This window comes from Syngnathus typhle, linkage group LG9 (assembly GCF_033458585.1).
Source record: "Syngnathus typhle isolate RoL2023-S1 ecotype Sweden linkage group LG9, RoL_Styp_1.0, whole genome shotgun sequence".
Classification (NCBI taxonomy): domain Eukaryota; kingdom Metazoa; phylum Chordata; class Actinopteri; order Syngnathiformes; family Syngnathidae; genus Syngnathus; species Syngnathus typhle.
The window spans coordinates 4,088,808-4,111,066 of NC_083746.1; the positions used below are offsets into that span (position 1 = coordinate 4,088,808).

Sequence of the window (22,259 nt, forward strand, 5' to 3'; positions counted from 1 at the left end):
ATTAAATGTTCAAGAATATTTTTTTCAAGAGTAATGACCATTATTACATTGCTGTTTTTAAATTCTAACCATCATGGATGTTTGACAAAGTACATATTATTATTATATATATTGAATCACCTTGTCTCATTTCAAAAACAGCATGTATTATTTTACTTTTTGCCCAAAAAATTTTTTTACATAATGTAATTAAATAAATGCCCCATTGGCGATGTACTTTGTTGTTATGTTTAGTCACACTCTTCCGTCACTATTACAGAGTTTGCCTTTGTTATTGTTGAAGCACACAACCTTCTGCTTTGTATCTTTCGGAGCCTTTTTTTTTTTTTTTTTGCAATTTCTCCACTGCATCTCATGACTCATCTACCTAGCCTGAGGATGTGGGTGCTCTTACAAGCACCCCCACATAATAATCATCACCACTGGACCCTGAGGGGGTAAGCACCTATTCCCCCCCTTAATTTGGATATTTACTTGCAAAGGGTAAACATCCCTTGCACCTTCCTCTAGCCCCATGGACATGTAGGCTGCGATGATTTGTTAGACGCATGGTGGGCCATTAGTCTCCGCCATCACTGAAGCTCAACAAACACAGATGAAAGCACAGCAAGAACATAATTCTTTCTAATACCAGACACAGCGAATTACTACGGTCTTCAATATGAAGGGGGGAGGAAATAAAAAAAAGATGTGTCACGGCAGCGTATAAAAGCATCCTTATAGTACACCACGCAGAACGACATTGAATTGTGCAGCATTTTATACAAGTCACACATCTTCTGTGAAGACGTTGACGAGTGTGTGGGTGTGCAGTGAAGGCGAGTCGCTTCTGGTTTCCTCTGCTGTCTTTCTACCACTCGGCTGTCTTCCTTTTATTAAACCTTTGGAGCAAACCTAATTTCACACGCTAAATGCATTACCCTAATCAACACTGATGAGTGTGTGTACGTGTCTGTGCGCGTGTGTGTGTGTTTATGTGTGTGCTTTTTTTTCTTTATCTCACACAGCAATGTGGTTTAAAATGATGTTTGTTCCAGACAGCTTCCTCCCACCTCCCAAATGATAATGGATCACTGTGCGTACGCGTGAGAGTGATGAAGGCAGCACTCAAGCATGACCATTTTACCTTCAACATGTCATATTAAAAGTGGCACAGAATGTGAGACCACCCAGGAGCCCGCAGCCCCATCGACACTTGGCGTTGTGTATTGCTCCTAAACAATTCAAAGAATTAGAAATGTCATGATGGCAAGTCACTTTTGATCCGTCTGTGTTTTTTTTTTTATTTTCTATTCTATATATGCCGCTCATCTAGAAGTAATGCAGTCATAGAGATCACAGGTATGATTCAACATGGAGTTGCCATAGGTGGAGTTCAACATAGTGCCACTTTACAAGGCAAGGGCTGACTTGATTAGATAGCAATAAAAGCAATTTGTGCCCTTTGCAACATGCCTATGATGTCTGTCTGATGGTGCTTTTATGAAGTCAACCTTCGCTCCATATTCAGCTCTTGAGTCATAAGGAGATTGTGCAAATACCTGCAGCCAAACAGGCTTTTTGGCCCACTGAGGTGTGCATTTTTAATAAGGCATGACTCACAAAGATAGCCCTTCTACCGAAGCTGCGGGAAAGTACTCGCAGCATGCTGCTGACCTATTACACTTACAAATAAAAAGAAAATCACAAGTTGCATCGGCCAAACTTCATATGATGTGAACATGCACAAAAGTTGGCACGTATGAGAGGAAGCTTGTGCACACTGATGTTGTATATAATGAATATATTTTTATATTACATTTTGCCGCTGTATAATGAAACTACAAATAATAACATTTTGCTGTTTTGCCTTAGTAAATAATATATACAAATGACTTGATAATAAAATACTTGACAAACCTTGATAATAAAAATAAAATTGATCATGGCTCACTGGCAGCATGCATAGTAATTGTGCAGGTAAGCTTGATTGCTTCAAGCTCGACTGCACATTTGAATTTCCATTTCAATGTGCCACACTTACACAATGATAAACACGTACACACACTCCCGCACTGTATGCTTCACGTCTTTCACAGGTTGGAGCATAATGACTTGCTTTTCAACTATTGTTCCCAAAATATAGGGAGTTTAATGTAGGATACGTTAGGACCAGATTTACTATAATTACCAAACATATATCAGCCAATGCGGCTATCATTTTTCAATCATCGTGACCAGATAACAAAGTGCACTTGCATTTAAATCAAATAGGAACAAAATATTTGATTTGCATTAACTAAGTTATTTATTAAATTATTTGTTGAATTAGTTTCTTTATAGACAGTTTCGAAACATGGACATCATAGCATAGTGAAATATAATTTAAAAAAAGCACAATTCTACTTAATACCCTTTAATGACCTTAGTTTTCCTAATTTTGCTAAGTGCATTTTACTAACTTTAAATCCTTGAAAAGGCCCTTGTAGGTCAACTGTGACAAACAGATATTAAATCATTAGTTGCTGAGCATTTGAATTGCTAACCAGAACAGCAACACCTATCAAAGCGTTAAAATTAGTTACGATAAATTAAACTCTTGCTTCTTAACACATAATGTAAGTGATTTTCCTGCACAGTAATACAAATTAAACATTATACGGAGACTGAACTGAATATTATATGATGCTTATTATTATTATTATTATTATTACAAAACTGTACAGATAATTTTCATCATCTTGACTCAATTAACTGACATTTTTTTATTGGTACTCAATATAAACTGTAATGTTCTAGTTAATCCGCTGGATGACAATAATTTACACATGAATCTAGAAACATCTATTGAAGTCGACCTGTGTGTGCGTGTATGACTGCTAATTAGCTCTGCCCAGTTCCTCAATCCTCTGGGGCCGAGGAAAGGGTGAGAGAGGCCCTGCCCACTTGTGAATACATTATTCAGTCCTGTCACTCTTCCCAAGCTGGCTCCAGTAAAGTACTTTAATAAAATATTGCAGTGGTTGGGAAATAGCGGAAAGAACCGAGGAAAGAAAATACTATAAGTTACGTTTGTGTCATGAAGTAAAATTGTGATCAAAACGTCTTACCTGTTTGAGCTTTTTTAAGTCTTCATCCAACTCAAGATTGTCCAATATCACTGCCACAAAAAGACTGAGCAGAATCTAGAAAGAAGAGATTAACACATGATTTCATTACATACTTAGAATTTGATTTTTTTTTTTCCCCGAAAGCGCATTGAGATTGCATGATTCAGGCCTGAGCCTATACCACAGGTATCAAACTCAAGGCCCGGGGCCAGATACGGCCCGCCACATCATTTTATGTGGCCCGCAAAGACAAATTGTGCATCAAATTCGTGTGTGATTACTACAATTGCAAATTGTCTTCACTTTTATAATATCTTCTTTTTTTTTTTTTTAATATTTGACCAGTTTTTACTCGTCTGATTTGAAAACGAGTTTGTTTTGTAGCTTTTAATATATAAGATATGAGGTGCTCATACATTTATTTGGGTTGACAGTCATAATGGCCCTCCGAAAGAAGCTATGACTACAATGGGGCCCGCAAAAAAAATGAGTTTGACACCCATGGCCTATACGATTGATCAAGCCATCTTGCAAAAAAAACACTCCAGAAGGAATGTCAGAAACGCAAGAAAGCTGTCATTTTGGTTTGAAGTGGCCATTTTCCCTGGGGTCCTTCAAAATAATTAATTTAATTCGCTGCCCGTTCCATCGTCAAAGACATCCTGTCTGTCTGGGATGAGGAGGTGTGAGTCATCAGGACACCCAATTTTAGAAGGACAAACATGAGAATGTCAGCGCTTCTCACGTCCGCAGCTGATTGGCTGTAAAACTCGAGGAAGCATAACGGGGTGATGAGGCGGTAACTAATTAAATGCCCTAAGATAAGAAAACAATTCATGTAGCTTGCTCGCCCTGTTCTTGCTTTTACTGCTTACAAATAATGTTCATTCAAATCAAATGTCACCCTTGTTTTCAATTGTTAGTTTTCTCTAAGTGAAGTCTGCTTTGTCAGACTATTTTTTTTTTTATAGTTCAGAACACTCTCACGCTTGAAAATGTTGGATTTCGATATTAACAGACACAAATGAGTGAATTTTTACTTTTGTGAGGCTTAAATGTGAACATTTACACAATTTTAAAAATAGCTCAAACAATGGCTCAAAACTAGTTGATTAATTGGATGATTGATTAATCGAACAATTTTGACACCTCTCATCTACTTTGAATTACAGCAGCAGATTAAGAGCCTTACCAAGGTAGCAAAGAGATGGTAGAGGATGAAGTAAATGGCCACAACTGGAGCCCACATGTGACCTACTGCGACCAGGGTCTGGTCCATGACATCAACCCATCCCTCTTGTGTCAAGATTTGGAACATAGACATGAAGGCCTACAGGGAAGGAAAATAATATAGAAGGTGAGAGTGAGAAGAGGCCCGAGGGCAACACGAGGTGAAGACGAAATGCACACAATACTTCTCGCTAACTACCTTTTCCACCCTGCCATTGTGAGATTTAGAAACATAATCATCCGCTGCACGTAGAGGTCAGGGTAAGCTAGGACACTGATGCACGCCTGCACTTTCTTCTTCACCGACAAAGCGCATCCTCAACTCCCAGCTACTCGCATTCTTACTCCCACCATCCAATCATTGCAAATAATGATACAACCTACAGGTCTGCCACCACAAGAGAGAGACTAACATGACAAACGAGTGGGTGGGAAGCACAAGCCATACAGAACAGACAATATTTGAGTGGCTTGTTTATACGCAAACGGTTGTGTGAAGTGAAATCCGGGTGATGAGAATTAAAAAAAAAAATTAAAAAATCCCAACAACCTTTAACCACAAAAATAGCATGATAATTAGAAAAAAGAAGTCAAAGTATTACGGTAAAAATATGCTATTAGTAGAAAAAAAACTTCAGAATTATTTTTTTAATTTTACAAAAAAGAATCGTAATTCTGATAAATTTCAGAAGCTAGCATGAGGTGGTTCTTTACCCTGGGGAAGGTTGTGAAGCGGTCCAGCTCTTCCACAAAGCAGAACATCTGCAGACTGATGGCCGACATGACGATGAGGAGGCTGGCTGTGAACACCACAAGGCTGCCTAATTTCTTGCCTGGTCCAAATATCTTGTAGACAAAGTCTTCCAATGCTGGGGAGATCTTTATCAAACGTACCACTCGAAGGACCTTCGGAGGAAAAGAATAATATATCTTTAATGTAAACTCAGTACCCCAAATACAATAGAATAGTGTCTTTCCATATATAATTTTCCTAGTACTAAACATTATTGTAACTTTTATTACAATTTACGTCGAGTGAAACTGCAATTTAAAACAAAATGAACACTTGGATACTTTTTGAGTTTGAAATTTTTGATTCTAGAAGCTTCTCAGCAGTAAAAAAATATCCCCTTCCTGTAATTTTCCATAAAAGCAGACTGGATATCTTTGTGTTCAACATTTTAGCCTATCATTGTTTTGTTGCAATTTCTGCACTGTTGGTTTTAAATAATGTCCCATTTTGTATAATACAGGGATACAATTTTTTTTTTTTTTATCAGATTCATCGACAAAATATATGATAGATTAATCGATTATTAAAACAATCGTCAATTTGCTCATTTTAAGATAAGCAGGGCTTTGTTGTAATTATTTCATGGCCAAACAAGGTGGAAAAAGCAGCAGACTACTTCTTGTTCAGCATCTTAGCAACCAGTCCCAAATATGGTCATGGCTGCAGTGTGCCATCATCCCACTATTGACCCCATGAAAACCTAGTCTATAATAATGGCTGTTATTCATTCAGTGGCTTCAGCATTTAACTATTATCTGCCATGTTATTATTGTTGTCTTGAGTGGATGACACACCCTGGGCCACTATAGGAAACAAATTCAGTGTTTGGACAACAAACTAAGAAGGGCCTTCACTGACTATTGATGCGTTTGGATTTAATTATGGAGCTTTTTTTCAAAACGTACTCTGACTTTTGAATGGGATTACTGTAATATGGCGGATAAACATTTTTCCTGCTATTAATCACAAAATATGAATTAGCACAGACAATCGTGTCCTTGTATTACTGCCAGACTGTTCTTGGCCTCTTGTAAGACATTGAAATGATTTGCATGAAATATAATTGCAAGACGTATTGTAACACTGACAGGCATCCGATTCATTTTAAACCGATATTGGCTGTAAATGAGCACACCCCCTCACTCCACACTACTTGAAAGGTCCGAGAGTCATCCAGAGCTTTGCCTTTCTGAATGAATCAGACTGACTGAGCTGTTGACTCACGACAGTAGTGAAGTCATTGCGATTCTGAGCACACACAGACCAGAGGGCCCCGATGCCTGATTAAAAATCTTTCTGTTGGGTCAAAGCTGATAAGTGAGGCTAGAGAAGCTTGTGACATGTTATTCAGACAGAAAGGGCATTTGGTACGGTGAATGACACGCCACTTAATTTAATATGGAGAAAATTGAGACTAAAAATACCATATAGTATTTAGCCGTGTGCTAATGCTAGGTATGATTGCAGTAGAAGCTGAATAGAAATTAAGGTAATGCAATTATTTTTAATGGCAAAAGCTCTAATAACCATTGCATGAGTATATGCATGAAGAGTAAGTGGGGACGGCAGCTGTTGAAAGTGAACCAGAGAGGCAGCTTGTATAGTCAGGGTTCATTAAAGACCCATCAAGAAGAACTTCATTCCGCCCCCGCTTCCAATTGTCCACCACCTTTTCATTGTCGGTACACCAAGAGCAAGGTCAAAGGTTCACACAAATTGCAATAGTCCTTTCCCTGTTCACGAAGGCTATCGGTTGGAAATTAGCTGCGTAAAAGCGCACAGTGGTTTCTGACAACCACACAATGCTTCCAAGAAACGTTCAGTGTGCAGCCTGTGACATGGCTCTGGTTCTCTTCTATAATAAGGTGGATAATTGACAGGTTGACTGTTCTCCCCACTCCAAGTAGGTACCATTCAGACAGAGGATCAACATGGTAAAAGGGAGGAAAAGTTTTGCTTTTACAAGGTGAAGTCTGAGATACAACAAAATAATATAAAATCTTTCATTGATCCAGAACTCAGCAAAAAGAGACATTGCTGCATATGTATGCTTCACAACAGCCCCACAACATCCAGGACCTTAGGGAGTTATTGTTATTATTTTATTATTATTATCTCTTCCACCCCTTGGAAGCTTTTTAACCACTTTTGTTATTTAATTCCCAGGGTTTGCTGAGGCCATCTGAGTCCCCAGATTAGTCAAAGGAAGGTAAATTGAAGTCACAAGATCTTCAAAGTATCCTCCGCAATGATTCACGACATCCTGAGTTGAGGTTTACTGCATTTCTTCCAAAGCTCAGTTCTTTATCATGGTCCAAAAAAAATAGTCTTGGTTCGGTATTTGGTGCAACACTAGGGACTAATGTTAGAGTGGCTTAAGTGAGGTCACAAAACGGCTTAATACTGTATCCTTAAGATATTTTGAAACATGATAGCTTGTTAAATATGAAGTCTAACCTGAAAATAGGTGAACTGGGAGTGGTAGAGGTCTGGGTATATATGCAGAGTGGTGCCCACCACCAGCAACAATTCAAACTTGTGCAGGGAGGAGCTAAAATAGCCGTCAAAGCCCAAACACCATATCTTCAGAAGAGCTTCCAGGTCAAACAGAATAGTAAAGGCCACCTAGAATTCAACAAACACAGAGGTTAGATTTTATTCACTATGTAAAAATGTCAACTTGGAGTCTATTATTTATTTAATAGTGTATCTCAAACATCCCCAAATTAATCAATATCGTGAAAATAAAAACAAAACATGATTGAAAAACCGATAAACCAAAAACCGTACCTCTGCCGTGTAAAACTCATCATAGTGCCTGCGGTGGTTCTCGCCTTTGTAATGATTGCTCGCAGCGACGATCACATCAACTGCAACCATACTCAATATGAACATGTGGAACACAGACGATCGCATCAGTTGCTGTGGAAACAAAGACGGGCAAATTGTGAGAAGCTTTATTTCCATACACTTTCCATTGATGTTTTGGCTTCCATGCAAAACAATGGCAGAAATATAGAATGCACATATTTCCATATTCCAGATTTCCATCCATATACAATATAGGAAAATGGGCAAACCAGCAGGAAGACTGCATGAAAATTCAAAGCAATCAGGAGTCTTTTGTGAACACAGACAACAACATCAGTGTGTATTCACAGCGACGGAAACAAGAGGAGAAAGGGGCAATCACTGTGCGTTATTTCTCGTGGGACGCGCCGTGGAATTGAACGCCTACAACAACGCAATATGGAGACAATCAGGACACAAATAAAAAGGGATGGAGGAAACACACGCGGGCGTGCACGCACACACGCAAACACAACACTTGTTTCTACAAAAGGGCTAAACTGTCTGTGTGTTGGTTTGACAATTTAACAGATGTGATCACAACCTTGGCTGGACTTTGTGTGTGGCAACGGGGAACAGCTTGAGAGTGGGTGAAATGGTTCACCCTATAAAAAAAATACAGACCACTTGAAACAAGTGAAAGATGAGAAGAAGATGAGATGTTTAGCGAGACTAAGGGAATGGGACTACTGCCACCAAGCCACCTACACAACGGAAACACTGATCGAATGATAAACTCGCATTTCCAAGTTGATGACAGTTTTCACTTAATAGATCACCCATGTTTTCTTGCATGACCATTTAAAATCTGTAACGCGCCAAAAATATCTTTTATAGCCACATGTTGGAAAATTAGAGTGGCCTGCCATAACAGCTCTTCAAGCCATCACAAACTTCACAATGTTTTTTTAGGGGAGGAGGGCCATTTTAAGGGAAGCTGAACTTCGCACTGAGACTTTCTTCTTTAAATCTGCGAATAGGTGAATCTGCAGGTGACAAATCGCGAGTACCGTGTTTTCCGCACTATAAGGCGCACCTACAAACCTCCAATTTTCTCAAAAGCTGACAGTGCGTCTTATATATGGACCAATATGGATTCGTGGATGAGGACTAACTTATTAAAATAAGTTTTATGTGTTTATTTTGTGTGTTGTGTGATATTAACGTTTGAGCAACATTGAGTTATTGATATATTATTGTTTTCACTTTTTCGAGTGTTACTATATTGTGATTGCATTAACGTTTGAGCAACGTTGAGTTATTTATTTTATGCACCCTATAATCCGGTGCGCTTTATATATTTGAACAAAGTTCTAAAATGGGCCATTCACTGAAAGTGCGCTTTATAATCCAGTGCACCTTATAGTGCAGAAAATACGGTATGTTGAGCCAATTTAGAATATATTGTACATTTGGGAAAAGTCGACATAAACATTTGAACAAATGTGGTACGAATCAAATTTATGGTGTGTTTTGATGAAATGCTTATGTTCAAAAGTTATGGCTGTCAAAAGAAGCTTCCAAAGGTCTGGGCTGTAAGATGTTTGAGCTAGCAAATGAAAAATCTGCAAGGCTGTAATTTGCATAACTCCGCGAGTTTTTAATGCCTACCATCTTGCTAAATGCGCCATTTTTAATACTTATGTCACGAATGTTGCAGAATACATAGACTCACACACAGGTTAGCCTGACTGAGATTGGACATGACAAAACAGTTTGACATTTCCAGGGAGCCAGACGCTCTCACCCATGGGTCCTGTGGCTGAAATGATTGTGTGAGTGTGTGTGTGTGTGTGTGTGTGTGTGCGTGCGTGTGTGCAGAAGGCCAAAGAGGAGATAGAAGAGGACTGACAGGGAACAGAAAGGTCCCGCTTGAGTGCATGAAACACTTCTTATAATACTGACTCAGGTTATATTCTGTCAGCTTTGGAGAATCACCCCACTAAGGCAACCTGGGAGTTCTCGCTGGAGAGCAATGTGCAATCGCAACCTTTATTAAAGGAGTGGGATGTCTGCACACCCAGCTCAAAGGACAACTTTCTTATATTATCCCTGCACCTCACCAAATAGGTAATTTAAAGGGGAAGTCAACCCCGAAATTTTCTAAATGATATGTTCCTTGCAGGTCAACTAGCCAAAACATTGTTCTGATTAATGTTTCGCTTATGGAATATGAATTAAACAGACAAAATATGCCTTTTCTTAATCCATTTTAGGCGGCCATTTTGCATTTTTGCTGTTGACTGAAAATGACATCAGTTGCTCAGGAGAAATATTTTTCAAAATTAAAAAAATATATATATTTGCTGCTACAACAGAGTGGATTACGTTCGCCTGCTTAGCTATCGTTCAACACTGAATGCTTTAAATCACTCTTCCGGCAGCTGTCTTCTCAGTGAGGCAAATAAGTGGGATCCAACAACATAACTGAGTTGTGTTCATATAATGTGTCCTAATTAATTTACTGTTAATAATGGAATCATCTAGAGGATTTATATGTAATACCTGGAACATTTCCCGCGGCCTCGACCGCAGATGCAGGCTTATACAGACTGATTGCTTCTTCCTCCTGCTCCGTCTGTTCACTCACATAGCCAAAATGAACAAATGCTCTTTTTCTGCCTTGTTTCTAGACAAGTGTGACACGTGTACCCTGAAGCCACCTGACGATAGCTAACCAAAAATCTGCGACACATGTCCTTGAAGTGACTCAGCTCAGCTTCAACTGATCTATCGTTTCAATCACCCACTCAGCCACTCGATTAGATACACCTCACCAAAGATAATAGGATCCAATATACAGCACGAAAAAAGGCTGCCTTTCTAAAGATAACACTGCTCTGTTATGATTGTCGCTATATGCGAGGTATTAATTTGCTGGGTATTTGAATACAGCTTAGTGAGTGACTATGAGTGAAATTTATTATCAAATATTAATGTATGAAATATGGTTGGTATTTTGGGATAGCAAAACCTCTCTAAATGCTGTCTTGTCATGATCCTCTCAAAAAACGCAAACCAAAAATTGAGACACTTACTTTGAAGAAATGCAGTCCAGTCTTGATTTAACGGGAAAAAAATTGTTTTTAATTGAAGACTTTTGTTTCGTTCACATGGCCTGCAATTATATAATTTATAAAAAAAAAAATATTTTAATTGACACTATTAACTAGTAGTTGCTATTGTTAGCCACTTAGTATAATAGCTTGATTTATTTTATAATATTGGTAGAAAAAGAGAATAAAAAGAATTTTTAGAAAACACATTGGAATTTTTGATTGATATTCAACCAATTGGGTGAACAAGTAAGCGTATGGAAAAAAAAAAAAAACAAGAAAAATTACCAACGTTGCCTACCGCCTCTATCATTCGGAATAAGATCTTGATCATAATGGGCTTGATCCGATCAGAATTTTCCGAATGGTGCGTGTGTATAAAGCATTCTTATTGGGATGAGGATTTTAATCCAAATAAATGCATTTATGTAAAAGTAGTCAATGGAAGTTTTGGTAAAATAATGCATTTTTAGTCCAGCTCTTGATTTGCTTATTAAATTATTGCAGAAGGTTGTGAACATGGTATAAAATCCAAATTATTGCAGTGCATGTAAAACCTCTGCTGGGTTGGCCAGCAATAAAAGCAGGCGCAAACAACAGCCCGACCTTGGGGTCTCAATAATATCCGCTTTGCTTAGCCAACTCTGTCTCCTTTTCCTATCTTGCTCTTCAAACTTGGGTATATATACAGTATGGCGTGGCTGGATCGAATAAACAGTCTCATCTATAATCACGGACACTCCGACTTTATTACTCCTTGTTCATTTCCGGCAAGTTTTGTGTCCCGTTACAAAGAAAACCTCACCCAGCTATGTTCTAATGTTTTTTTTTTTTTCCCTCCCATTGTCACACTTGATAACACAGGGATTCATTTCCTCTTTCATCATCTTTATATACCTTGTCTCAATGATGATTTCAAACAATACCTCATTGGCACATGGCAATCTACAAAATCAAAATGAGCTAACTAATGATGTTAACTGATGTTGCAAGCGAAGAACAAAACTAATTTATGGTACATCACCATGACGATAATTATTGTTAAAGTGCTTCTTAAACAATTATTTCAAAATTTGCAATCACCATTTCAACACCTGTATGTTTATTTCTGCTCGTGAACCAATCAATGCGCCATTGTAATTATGACATAATGGAGCATCGGGGAATAATTAGTAGACCAGAACACTTTATTAACCTCATTTTACTATGCCACCAGTGTGAATTAAACCGTGGTCTTCAAGAAAAACATGGAAATTAAGTAGTGGGATCATAAAATGTAAATACATGGTTGGGAAATTAAAAATGGGCTTCAAAAGAGCTTATCCATATTTCTGCAAAAATAAAAAAAATAAAAAAATAAAAATCAGATAATTATGGTTGTCATGCAAGATATTACTATATTGAGTCGTATTCAGCAAATCTGAAGCTTTAGTTAAGTTTTATATAGTGCAGAACAGGCTTTCATTCCACACTTGGACAGTCGTGAATGTTAAAATGTTACTTGCCCATAAATTAAATTAAAGTTTTATTATATTCATTAATTAAATTCTTGACACTGAAAGCAATTTTCTTCAAGCAAAGGGGACTTTTCAATCTACACTTGGACAGTTGTGAATGTTGAAATGTTAATTGCTCATAAATTAAATTAAGGTTTCATTAAATTAATGTATTGAATCCTGCACGCTTGATATTGAAAGGTCTTTTTAATGGAACAGCATCCCTAATATGTATGGATTTTAGTTTCTATTGTTTTTACTTAAAATTCAAACAAATCAGAGCTTTACCGCATCCTGGAACTGATAAACTTTAACACTTCTTAAATGTGATATTTATTTAACATTATATATATATAAATATGCGGGTTCTTGACAAACAACTGAGAATGGAAGATACACACATTGAGATTATTTGGCTTTGTCACCCCTCAAGAGAGAACTTCCTGCTGCCTCCAAAAAGAGCAGGTGGTCAATCAATTCCATGTTATCTCCAACTGCTGCTGCCCTCCCAACAAGACAAGCATGCAAACACACACACACACGTACATCACCAAATGGGATAAGCAATGTCTACAAGTGGAAAGGCCTGCATCTTCACATTAGAGAGTCTGGCGGCTTTGAGCGTCAATGTGGGTATGACCCATCTGCCAGCATCGAAACATTATCTTCATTTGATGGTCAATTACTCAGGAGACAGGCAGAGCAGAGCACAAGTGCCATTCAGTCAAGACTTCCAAGTTCCAAGTCTATCTGTCTGCACAGCACGCTTCACTGCTCTTAGTGACAAAGCTAAGCGCTAGATAGCATTTGACCAAGATTTGAGATATCCCTCATTTATCGAAAAATCACAACTGCATTGTGAGTCTCTTTATAAGCCGTTAAAAGTTGGGGATGCCAGTTTTAAGAATTATTAATATTTCGTAACTGTCGTGGCAAATTCTGATGCTGGCCAGAAAACTTGGATGTTGATTTTTTTTTGCGACATTTCAGAGTACATCTTACATCTGTACTGACTGCTAAGGCTAATGTGACTATTGTTTAGTATAACATTTTATAAAAAGTCTTTAATTTTACAGTTGTAACAGTTTTTTTTAAAGATATGATCATTCAGAATGATAAAACATTACGTCAAACATTGGCTGTACACTAAATAGTGGTATAATGATGGTGACAAATCAATCCTAGAAAAGATTAATTCAACTTCCATTATTTTCTTTGGGGGAAAACTTTAAACAAAACATTGTCACGGGGAGTATTGTGTTCAACCTTAGGTGTTCGACCGGAGAAAAACAAGCTTATTTCTTATTTCTGGAGTGTTTTGCATTATGACTTGCCATTGTTCTAAAGTGCATTGCTGCAAGGGGAATCAACAAGAAGCCTACATAGGCGCAACGATGCTGAAAAAAGGACCATTTGAATAGAGAGCTTCACTTTTTGTAGGATTTCCCACTAAATTCTCCTGAGAGCGCATTGCTCCGGGTGATCCATTTAATGGAGCAGAAGGCTCAGAGGGAAGTCAGCCGTGTTTATCCCTCTGGTTATCCCTATCTAAATCCTCCCTCCAAGTGATGCTGGTGCTCTGGAGGGGACAAACTGCATATTCCACACGGTTTATTTCCTCTCCACATTTCTCTCACATTTTAAATTCCTTCCTCACCCATTTGTGTATTGACACTCACCACCTCGCTCGTTGCCGCACGGTCTATTGGCACTCTCTCAGCGTGAAGCCAGACTTTTGCCCTACGGTGCTATCAACAGAGGTCCAGCTGCAAGCTGTGTTTAGCTTATCTCAAAAGCACCACCCTTTGGATCACGCTGACCACAAGGCTAACTGCAGCGTGCTATTTTGTGCAGATGTCTTTTAAAAGTCATTCATGGCTAGAGCAGGACATCAGTGCAAATTTACATGTCTTTTCAATTTCACTCTTCTCTACTGGTGGATATTGTTCAATTCTCAGTTCCATCAAAATACACAAAAATTTTCTTAATAAAAAGCACATTGCTGCTATAGTAAGGTTCTATGGGACAAAGAAAAGATGCATGTTAAGGGTGAGGATTCCAGATCAAGATGAACTCACGGCAGGATATAATTGTGAAATGTTGCAGACGATAACGATACCGTGACAGAGATAGTTGTCACCAATCCATCATATACAGGTGGTGTTAGAAGATACTGAGTAGTAGGCACATTAGGCATAAATAACGATTAAACACATTGTTTTAGGTTAAAAAACTTATTTTTGTTTGCCTAACTATTAATAAAATAAAACAATGTATATAAAAATTGATCTGTTTCTGCAGGAGCCAAAAAAAAAAAAGATTCTTTCGATATAAATTGTGTTAGCGGGTTCACCTGAAGGCAGGCAGGTGCTCGGCCATGTGGTTTGTTGACATCTACGGCTACAAGCTGCCATCCCCCGGCAGTATCTTCGTGAAACATCTGCAGCACAGAGATATTCCCACCCAAATAAGTCACCGTGACAAAAGTAAAATTTGTTCCAATCACTATACCTGCGTGGTCGCTGTTGATGTGGTGCTACTCCTGGACCCCCACATCTGCTGAAATTGAACTCTGATTTCAGCAAAGGTCTCAATGATGACAGCAATGAACACATTCTGTTTAAGAACAAACAAAACCATTTGTTAATTTGGTACAATCCAAAGCAAAGGAAGGTTCATTGCCAGGCTAGAGAAAAGAAAGATACAAACGCATCTAACCTTCACAAGCCACGCCAGAAAAAAAATTAGAGTGATGAAATAGAAGTAAGAGCGCCAGCGAGGGAAACTGTCAATTGCTCGGTACATGAGGAACACCCAACCCTCCTGAGAAGCAGCCTCGTACACAGTAAAGATACTCGTTCCTAAAAAACAAAACAGACAAATATGATGGTTATGAGAACAACATATATACCGTATTTTCCGGACTATAAGGCGGACCTAAAAACTTCAAATTTTCTCAAAAGCCGACAGTGCGCCTTATAGTCCGGTGCGCCTTATAATCCAGAAAATACGATGTGTACACACACACATATATATAAAATATACATACAAGAAAATGACTTTACCCAGTTCATTGAAGCCACTGTAGCCAAGTTCCTGCCTGCTGAGACCCATTTCTTCCAGGTCCTTACACTTGAAACCAAAAGGACACTGGTAGCCTTCACCATCAGGGGAGCAGTGGGTGTCTGGGATGACCAAGCTATTCCACGTCACATTGCTAAACAAATGAAAAATATATATAACAACTGCGAGGAGGGGCTGTGGGGGCACTGGCTACCCTTGAAATATCCTTGGACGCCTAAAGGTGCCACACCAGGTTTTTTTTATTTCTACATTTCCAAGTTGTATTGTATTTTATTGTCTTGATCAGCATTTTTTGAAGAATTTTGGCTTTTGAGTAAATTGGCACCTCAAATTTGAAATGTGTTTGAAATGAACTGACATCTAGTTTTTCGTGGCGCATGAAAACCTCAAACCTCGGCTGCACTGTATTTGACAAGAAGCGTGAATTTAATACGATTTACTGTGAACATGGTTTGACTGAAATACAACCTCTGATTCATTGTAAATGCTGAATATAATTTTCATACTTGTGTGACAGTTAAGCATGTAATAAAATTGGACGAGACAAACACAATATGTGACAAATTAATTCAAGAGTGATTAAATTGCCTTTTTTTCTAGTGTCAATAATAAATTGCTTATTTCCACAATTTGGGGGTTAATGTACAACTTCCTTCTGAATGACTGTAGAGTTAATCAAGTTTTATGATAGCAACAGTGACTCTGGAACAGGCTAACTCAATTTCCTTTATTTCCTATGTGGAAGAAAACCGTTTAGATGGAGGTTCACCAGTTTTTTTTACGTTTTAGATAAGCCTATAATAATACCTTTGTGTGCAATTCATGACATGAAGTGAAATAGCAGGTGAAATCCTGACATCCACAAGATCCTCCTTTTGTTAACAAATCCGACACCCTATTCATCTCATATCCGTCTCCCCTGATATATTATTCCCAATTTCCATCATATTTCACGTGTGTGCAAAGCTGCGGAGCTTTTGACTTTGGGTCAAGGACATGTAGCACATCTGTTCTCTCTGACATATTTTAAAGCACACTTTGAATTTGGTGAGGTAGCAGGGGGATCACAACAGACACGCTACTTTTTGATCCACGAATTGGTATCCAAAGTGAGGGTCATAAAGTTTCTCTCATGCATGTAACGGTCGATGTGTCCTGAGGGTGCGTATGCAAAAATGAGCTTCATTCAAAGGGTGTAAGACGTGCAATTAATTTTAGCACTTGGTGCTAATTGTAAATACAATATAGAATACGTGGAGGAGCGTTACGCCTACCTGATTCCACATCTCTGTGGAGTTGTACATGCATCCTCATTATGACCAATGTCATTTAAATCGTGCCGTAATTAATTGTACTTTGAATAAATTAAATGGTAGTGCAGCATAATGACGCTCAACGGGTATTGCACTGTTGTTCCATGCCAATGCGAAGATGCTGATCACAACTACCGTCGAGGATGTGTTTTCTAGATTGGACGGTAGGTGAAAACCGCAAAGATAACCGAATCGTTGGACATATTTATATTTCCAAAATATACTATAAATAGGAAGCTATAGTCGAGAATTTCTGTGTATTTTATTATAAGTTCAAAAGATGTGTATTTAAAACTAGAAAATGTTTATTTTGTCAGGAATATTTGTCTCATTTTATTCACAAGCTGAACCATGATGTCATTTTCAGTCGAGGGTAAATGAGGTCGCCCCCTCCGATGGATATAAACTGAAGGATTTTGCTGCTTGATTCCAAAAATGCAATATTAATCACAACACAATGTTTACTGATGGAGGTTACATGTTAATTACCCTTTCTCAGTGTCATTGGTAACACAGTGATGATTGAATGTTCCAAACATCTGCACACCCAGAATTCCATAAAGCAAGAGAAAAAACAGCAGGAAGATAGATACACTCCAGATCTGTTCGCCAGAACGCCTGCCAACAACAAGAACGTAGACAAACAATTTTAATGGCCTAGTTCTTTCTGCACAATAAATTTGGGTAAGAATAAAATGCTCCGTTGTACTTAAGAATGTTAGTGATGCGGGAGCGAGGAAGCTCAAAGCGGAAGTAGATCCTGAAGGCCCGAATCATAATGAGCGCTCTGGGGATTCTCAGCATCCCCCATGGAGACATCTGATCCACGAGGTCTGCTATCTCAAACATCTCAAAACAAAGAGAAAGGGATGGTTGAAACATGCCTTAAATAAAGCTGTCTAAGCAAATTTGAGGCGGCATAAAAACATACAAACGCATGTCGCAATATACCTGCAACGCCAGCGACACCCAGATGAAAACCACCATGAATCCATCAAACATGCACCAGCGATCTTTCGCATACGAGTTATCCCCCTGTGCAGAGAGGAGGAAATGGCAATGGAACAAATCAACAGTTAACACTCCAGAAAGAAGAAGGTAACACTTTTAATGACAAGATTCAGCCCACAGCTTTCCTCGGTCTCTCACACACACACACAATCATAGCCATAGTACAACCTCTAGTATAAATAACAGCAAGGAGCTTGTCAGCAATTAACACCTCAGCCCATACAGCATCAACAAACAAACCACTTCCCACTTTTCTGGAATGCAGCGTAAGAAGCACATTTGTTAAATTTATACAAAATGGCCACCATCACCATGTACCACAAACAAGTGGCATCTCGCAGCTAAAGCCAGAGAGCGGGCAGCCATCTTACGTTGCCACTTTTAATGACAACCTCATTAGTTTTGGCTGAAAATGCTATTATCAGTATGTGGATCCCTGTATAGAGTAATGAAAGTATCAAACTTCACTCTTTATTATTTTCAGTATCATAAATTGTGATTTACAGAGCTTTGTACTCATTTAATTGTTCATTATTTCTCCCAGACGCATTATTATAACTACACCAGACATCTAACAACGTAGTTTAGTTTTCAGTCAGACTAGTGGCTTGTAACACATTGACAGCAAAGTCTGTCATGCCATCTGCCCTTTCCACAGGAAAAGATGTGTTGCCGTGAGCAAGAGCCCAAAAAAAAAACAGTGGGATATGTCAACAGGTAGATATGGTCCTATACGTGTAAATCCGCCCGAGTGAAGAAATGAGAAGCAACTTGTTTTCCACATGATAAGCCAAGGAAAATGACAAAAGCCCCGAGGTACAAACAAAGTGAAATGTCAAGGGGACAATGGATGTCGAAGGAGAGAATGATGAGGAAGGACTACAAAATAGCAAGTGTCAGAACAAAAGCATGAAATTGGCTTGTTTGTTCATACAATCACATATTCCAGTATAAAGTAAATCACTGGGGTCACATTAAGTCAAATTTCAAAGACACCAATGATTTATTTTTTAGAATGAAAGAAGAATTTAGTAAGGTTCTAATGCCATTTGAAAAGCAAAGCGTGTCCTCGTCCGCCTCCTTGTTAGCTATGCTTAACATGCCAAGTTAGCTGTCCACACTTTACACAGAAGCCAGCTGTCCTCTCCGTGCTGCTTCTGTTGAATCTTTTCTGGCTCCTTTAGAACAGTAAAGTTTATTATTACATTCTATCGAACACATCTGTTTCCATAAGTCCTCCCAAAGATTTTTGAGTGATGCTGCAAAAATTCAACGGCAAAATCACACAGTGTTCTCCCATGAGAGTTCACACGTGGCCAGGTCTTAGGAAGCACAGCAGCCCTGGTGGGTTTCTCAAAATCTTTGCACCAAACTAAAGCATATTACTGCATGAAGTGTGATGATCAATGTGATGTGCTTAGTCCAGGGCCGTAGCTAGCCATCATGCCTAAGGCAAAACACACAAACACAGTCTGTAACTCATTTGCGTCCACTCTCTAAGCTCGTGGTGAAAAGTGGTGTGCATCTCCAACGTGAGCAAACTCCCCTTTCAATATATCCGCACTTTGAAGACTAACTTTGAAGAAAACTATTGGTTAGGTGAATGTCGTAGTGTTTGTGACTACCTTGAGAATTCCTCTGATGTGCATCTTGGCGATCATCTCAGCCGAGTAGAGGAAAATGAGTAGCGTATCCAGGGTGAAGGTCACGTACTGGAGGGGCGGGTAGTGCTCAAATGTCATGGGGGTGTTCATGCATGCTGAGATGACGCTGCCGATGGCGGAGGCTCTCAGCACGGAGTGTACCCACTACAGAAAATTGAGGGACAGTTAGCATAGTACTTTCTTTGCTTTGTTGTTTATTTAAAAGAGAGATTGAGACATTCTTTTGGAGGGCCGGAGGTGTAATCGAACCTGCACCCTCCTAACTGTGAGGCGGACGTGCTAACCAGTGCGCCACCCTTGCATGAAATTTAGGAATGTACATTTTTTTCATTTACAGGTTGCCAGTACAATTTAGTAATATATACTAAGGGACCTTTTTTTTTCCATATTACAACAACATGGAAATCAATCAGGGTCATGTAAAAGAATGAGTTTCACTAGAGTTAATAAATAAATAAATGTACACTTACTGGTTTGTTGATCCAGAAGATGTCCGCACTGTCTGCCAGGGTCTCATCAGGCCCAAAGTCAGTCATGGGCTGGGCCTCAACCCTGGAGCTTTGTTTCCTCTTAAGCATGCTGGGGCTTGCCGTGCTATACAGAGAGTGGATCTGACAAAGGGAGCAGTTAGACAATATAGTGACCAAAGCTACACCAAGAAATCACAACATTCTGTATCTGCATTCAAGTCTGGTCAGAATTATAAGGAGTTCATGTTAACCTGAAATTATTAAAAGATGTATGGGTACATTGTAGTTCTTTAAGTCCTCAAGTGTTAGCTTGAAGTTGAATTAAAGTTCATAATCTAATGAGTTTCAATACAAGAGCTGTATTATCATCAGTGTGCATTTAATCTTAACCAGTGCATAAATGCATACAAGTACGGTATATATTTAAATATTATAACTGTCGAATATAAAGGACATTTATTATTGTGGAAAGTATTTTGCTTAAAAGTACCCTGGGGCATTTATTGACTCAACTGCAGAGTGTATTTGATGTCTATTAGATGTGAGGCATTTTGTGGAGGTGGCTGTTTTTCCCCAAATGAATTTCAGTGATAATGTTCAATAATATATTGATTATTCCCATAGGTAAATAGCGATATAAAATAATAATAATTCACTAAAATCATCCATCCATATATCTATCAGGAAATATAACGTTGTTGCCGGACTTGAACTGCCAGAACAGAGTTGTCATCCTCAACATGATCAACACATGATGCATAGCACAGCTATCATGTTACGCGACAAAAGCACACATGGGACACAGGACGAGTGTATTCACACTAGAACATGTCCAGCAACTTACCGCGTGAGTTCACATATGATCCTCCATCGAGCAGTCTAAGCAAGTGTGAGTTCTTAATTGAGTGTTTGTGTGTGCGCGTGTGTGTACAGTGGATAGAAAAAGTTGTGTTGACTTTTTAGATCCGCTGCACAAAGTGGAAAAAGGTGTGTACAGGCTGTATGAGAGCATATGAACAGAAGAAGAGGAAATGACACTTTGAATGGAGACAAAGCGCACATACCAAAGGGAAAAGTAAAGCTGAAATTGCTCCAGCACTGCACATAACATGCGATCAGGCATACCCTGCAAATAACACACAACAGTTAGTCAACATCATGGCTTGTATGGCGTACATTTACACTATACCCACATCTACATTACGCTCAGAGAGACAGGAATGCCCACCACATCTGACATCAAGGCATATATGCGACACGCTCTGTGAATGGGTGACCGCATGTGGAGGAGGAAGACGGGGCAGACGATAAGGCAAGGTGGGACGGGGGACTCACTGTGAGGCTCCTCATTGGTGCGTTCATCCCCAGGGCACAGATAGGTGGAGGGACCAACCAGAGAGAGCAAAAAAGCAAGAGAGTTCCCGATTTGCTGGAGGAAGAGATATGGGAAGACAATAGAGAGAACAATTTAATCCATTGACATGAAACACAATTCCATATTCCATAAATTACGACAAAGTAGGGATGGACAAGGGACGTACGGGTTCTATTCTATTGAGGGAATTTATCCAAGCAGGTTGAAATGAGTGGACAAAAATGTTACATCAAGGGTGATAGAACAATCTCTGCTAGGATGAAGGGGAAAGTTCATAAGACCATGGTGAAGTACGGGTTGGAGAGAGTGGCTCTGAAGAAACGCCAGGAAGCTAAGCAGAAGATGGCAAAAATGAAGATGTTGAGGTTTTGGAGTGAACAGGATGGATAGGAATAGAAATGAGCTCATCAGAGGGACAGCCAAGGTTTGATGTCTGGGGAAAGGTTTGAGAGAACCAAGGGTTTGGACACATCTGGAGGAGAGAAAGTGAGGACTATATAAGGGGAAGAGTCCCGAGACGGGGAGCAAGAGAAAGACGGAAAAGAAGGTTGACAAAGCAACACTTTGCATCGCTGCCCTTGTTCAATTCCGGGGTCCCCTTCCCGCTGGTATGAATATATTTTATCTAGCGGGCTAGTCAAAGCAACTAAAGCATTAAGTCAAGTCAAGTATATTTATATAGCCCTAAAGCACAGGCAGAACTGTACAATTGTGTTTTGTTTTGTCTTCCATGTTTTTGTGACTACCAAGGATTGCAAAAATGAGACAGCTACAATACACATAGAATAAGAAATATTATTGCGACACGGCGATAGCATCTCTATTGTG

At 39.0% G+C, this 22,259-nt stretch overlaps 1 protein-coding gene across 1 annotated transcript in view; it reads right to left on the reverse strand.

Annotated features, from left to right (window-relative positions):
- Positions 1 to 21,353, reverse strand: part of nalcn (sodium leak channel, non-selective) — a 42,781-nt gene extending 21,428 nt beyond the window's left edge. The window contains exons 1-16 of the mRNA XM_061287846.1: positions 21,250 to 21,353; positions 21,121 to 21,182; positions 20,057 to 20,197; positions 19,548 to 19,730; positions 17,863 to 17,946; positions 17,621 to 17,760; positions 17,401 to 17,529; positions 15,580 to 15,731; positions 15,233 to 15,375; positions 15,026 to 15,130; positions 14,868 to 14,954; positions 7,903 to 8,034; positions 7,570 to 7,737; positions 5,034 to 5,225; positions 4,282 to 4,419; positions 3,090 to 3,164 (exon numbers count right to left, since the gene is read on the reverse strand). Of these exons, the coding sequence (XP_061143830.1) occupies positions 3,090 to 3,164; positions 4,282 to 4,419; positions 5,034 to 5,225; positions 7,570 to 7,737; positions 7,903 to 8,034; positions 14,868 to 14,954; positions 15,026 to 15,130; positions 15,233 to 15,375; positions 15,580 to 15,731; positions 17,401 to 17,529; positions 17,621 to 17,760; positions 17,863 to 17,946; positions 19,548 to 19,730; positions 20,057 to 20,197; positions 21,121 to 21,162 (1,911 nt within the window). The 5' untranslated portion in view covers positions 21,163 to 21,182; positions 21,250 to 21,353. The remainder of the gene's footprint in view (positions 1 to 3,089; positions 3,165 to 4,281; positions 4,420 to 5,033; positions 5,226 to 7,569; positions 7,738 to 7,902; positions 8,035 to 14,867; positions 14,955 to 15,025; positions 15,131 to 15,232; positions 15,376 to 15,579; positions 15,732 to 17,400; positions 17,530 to 17,620; positions 17,761 to 17,862; positions 17,947 to 19,547; positions 19,731 to 20,056; positions 20,198 to 21,120; positions 21,183 to 21,249) is intronic.
- Positions 21,354 to 22,259: the final 906 nt, after the last annotated feature.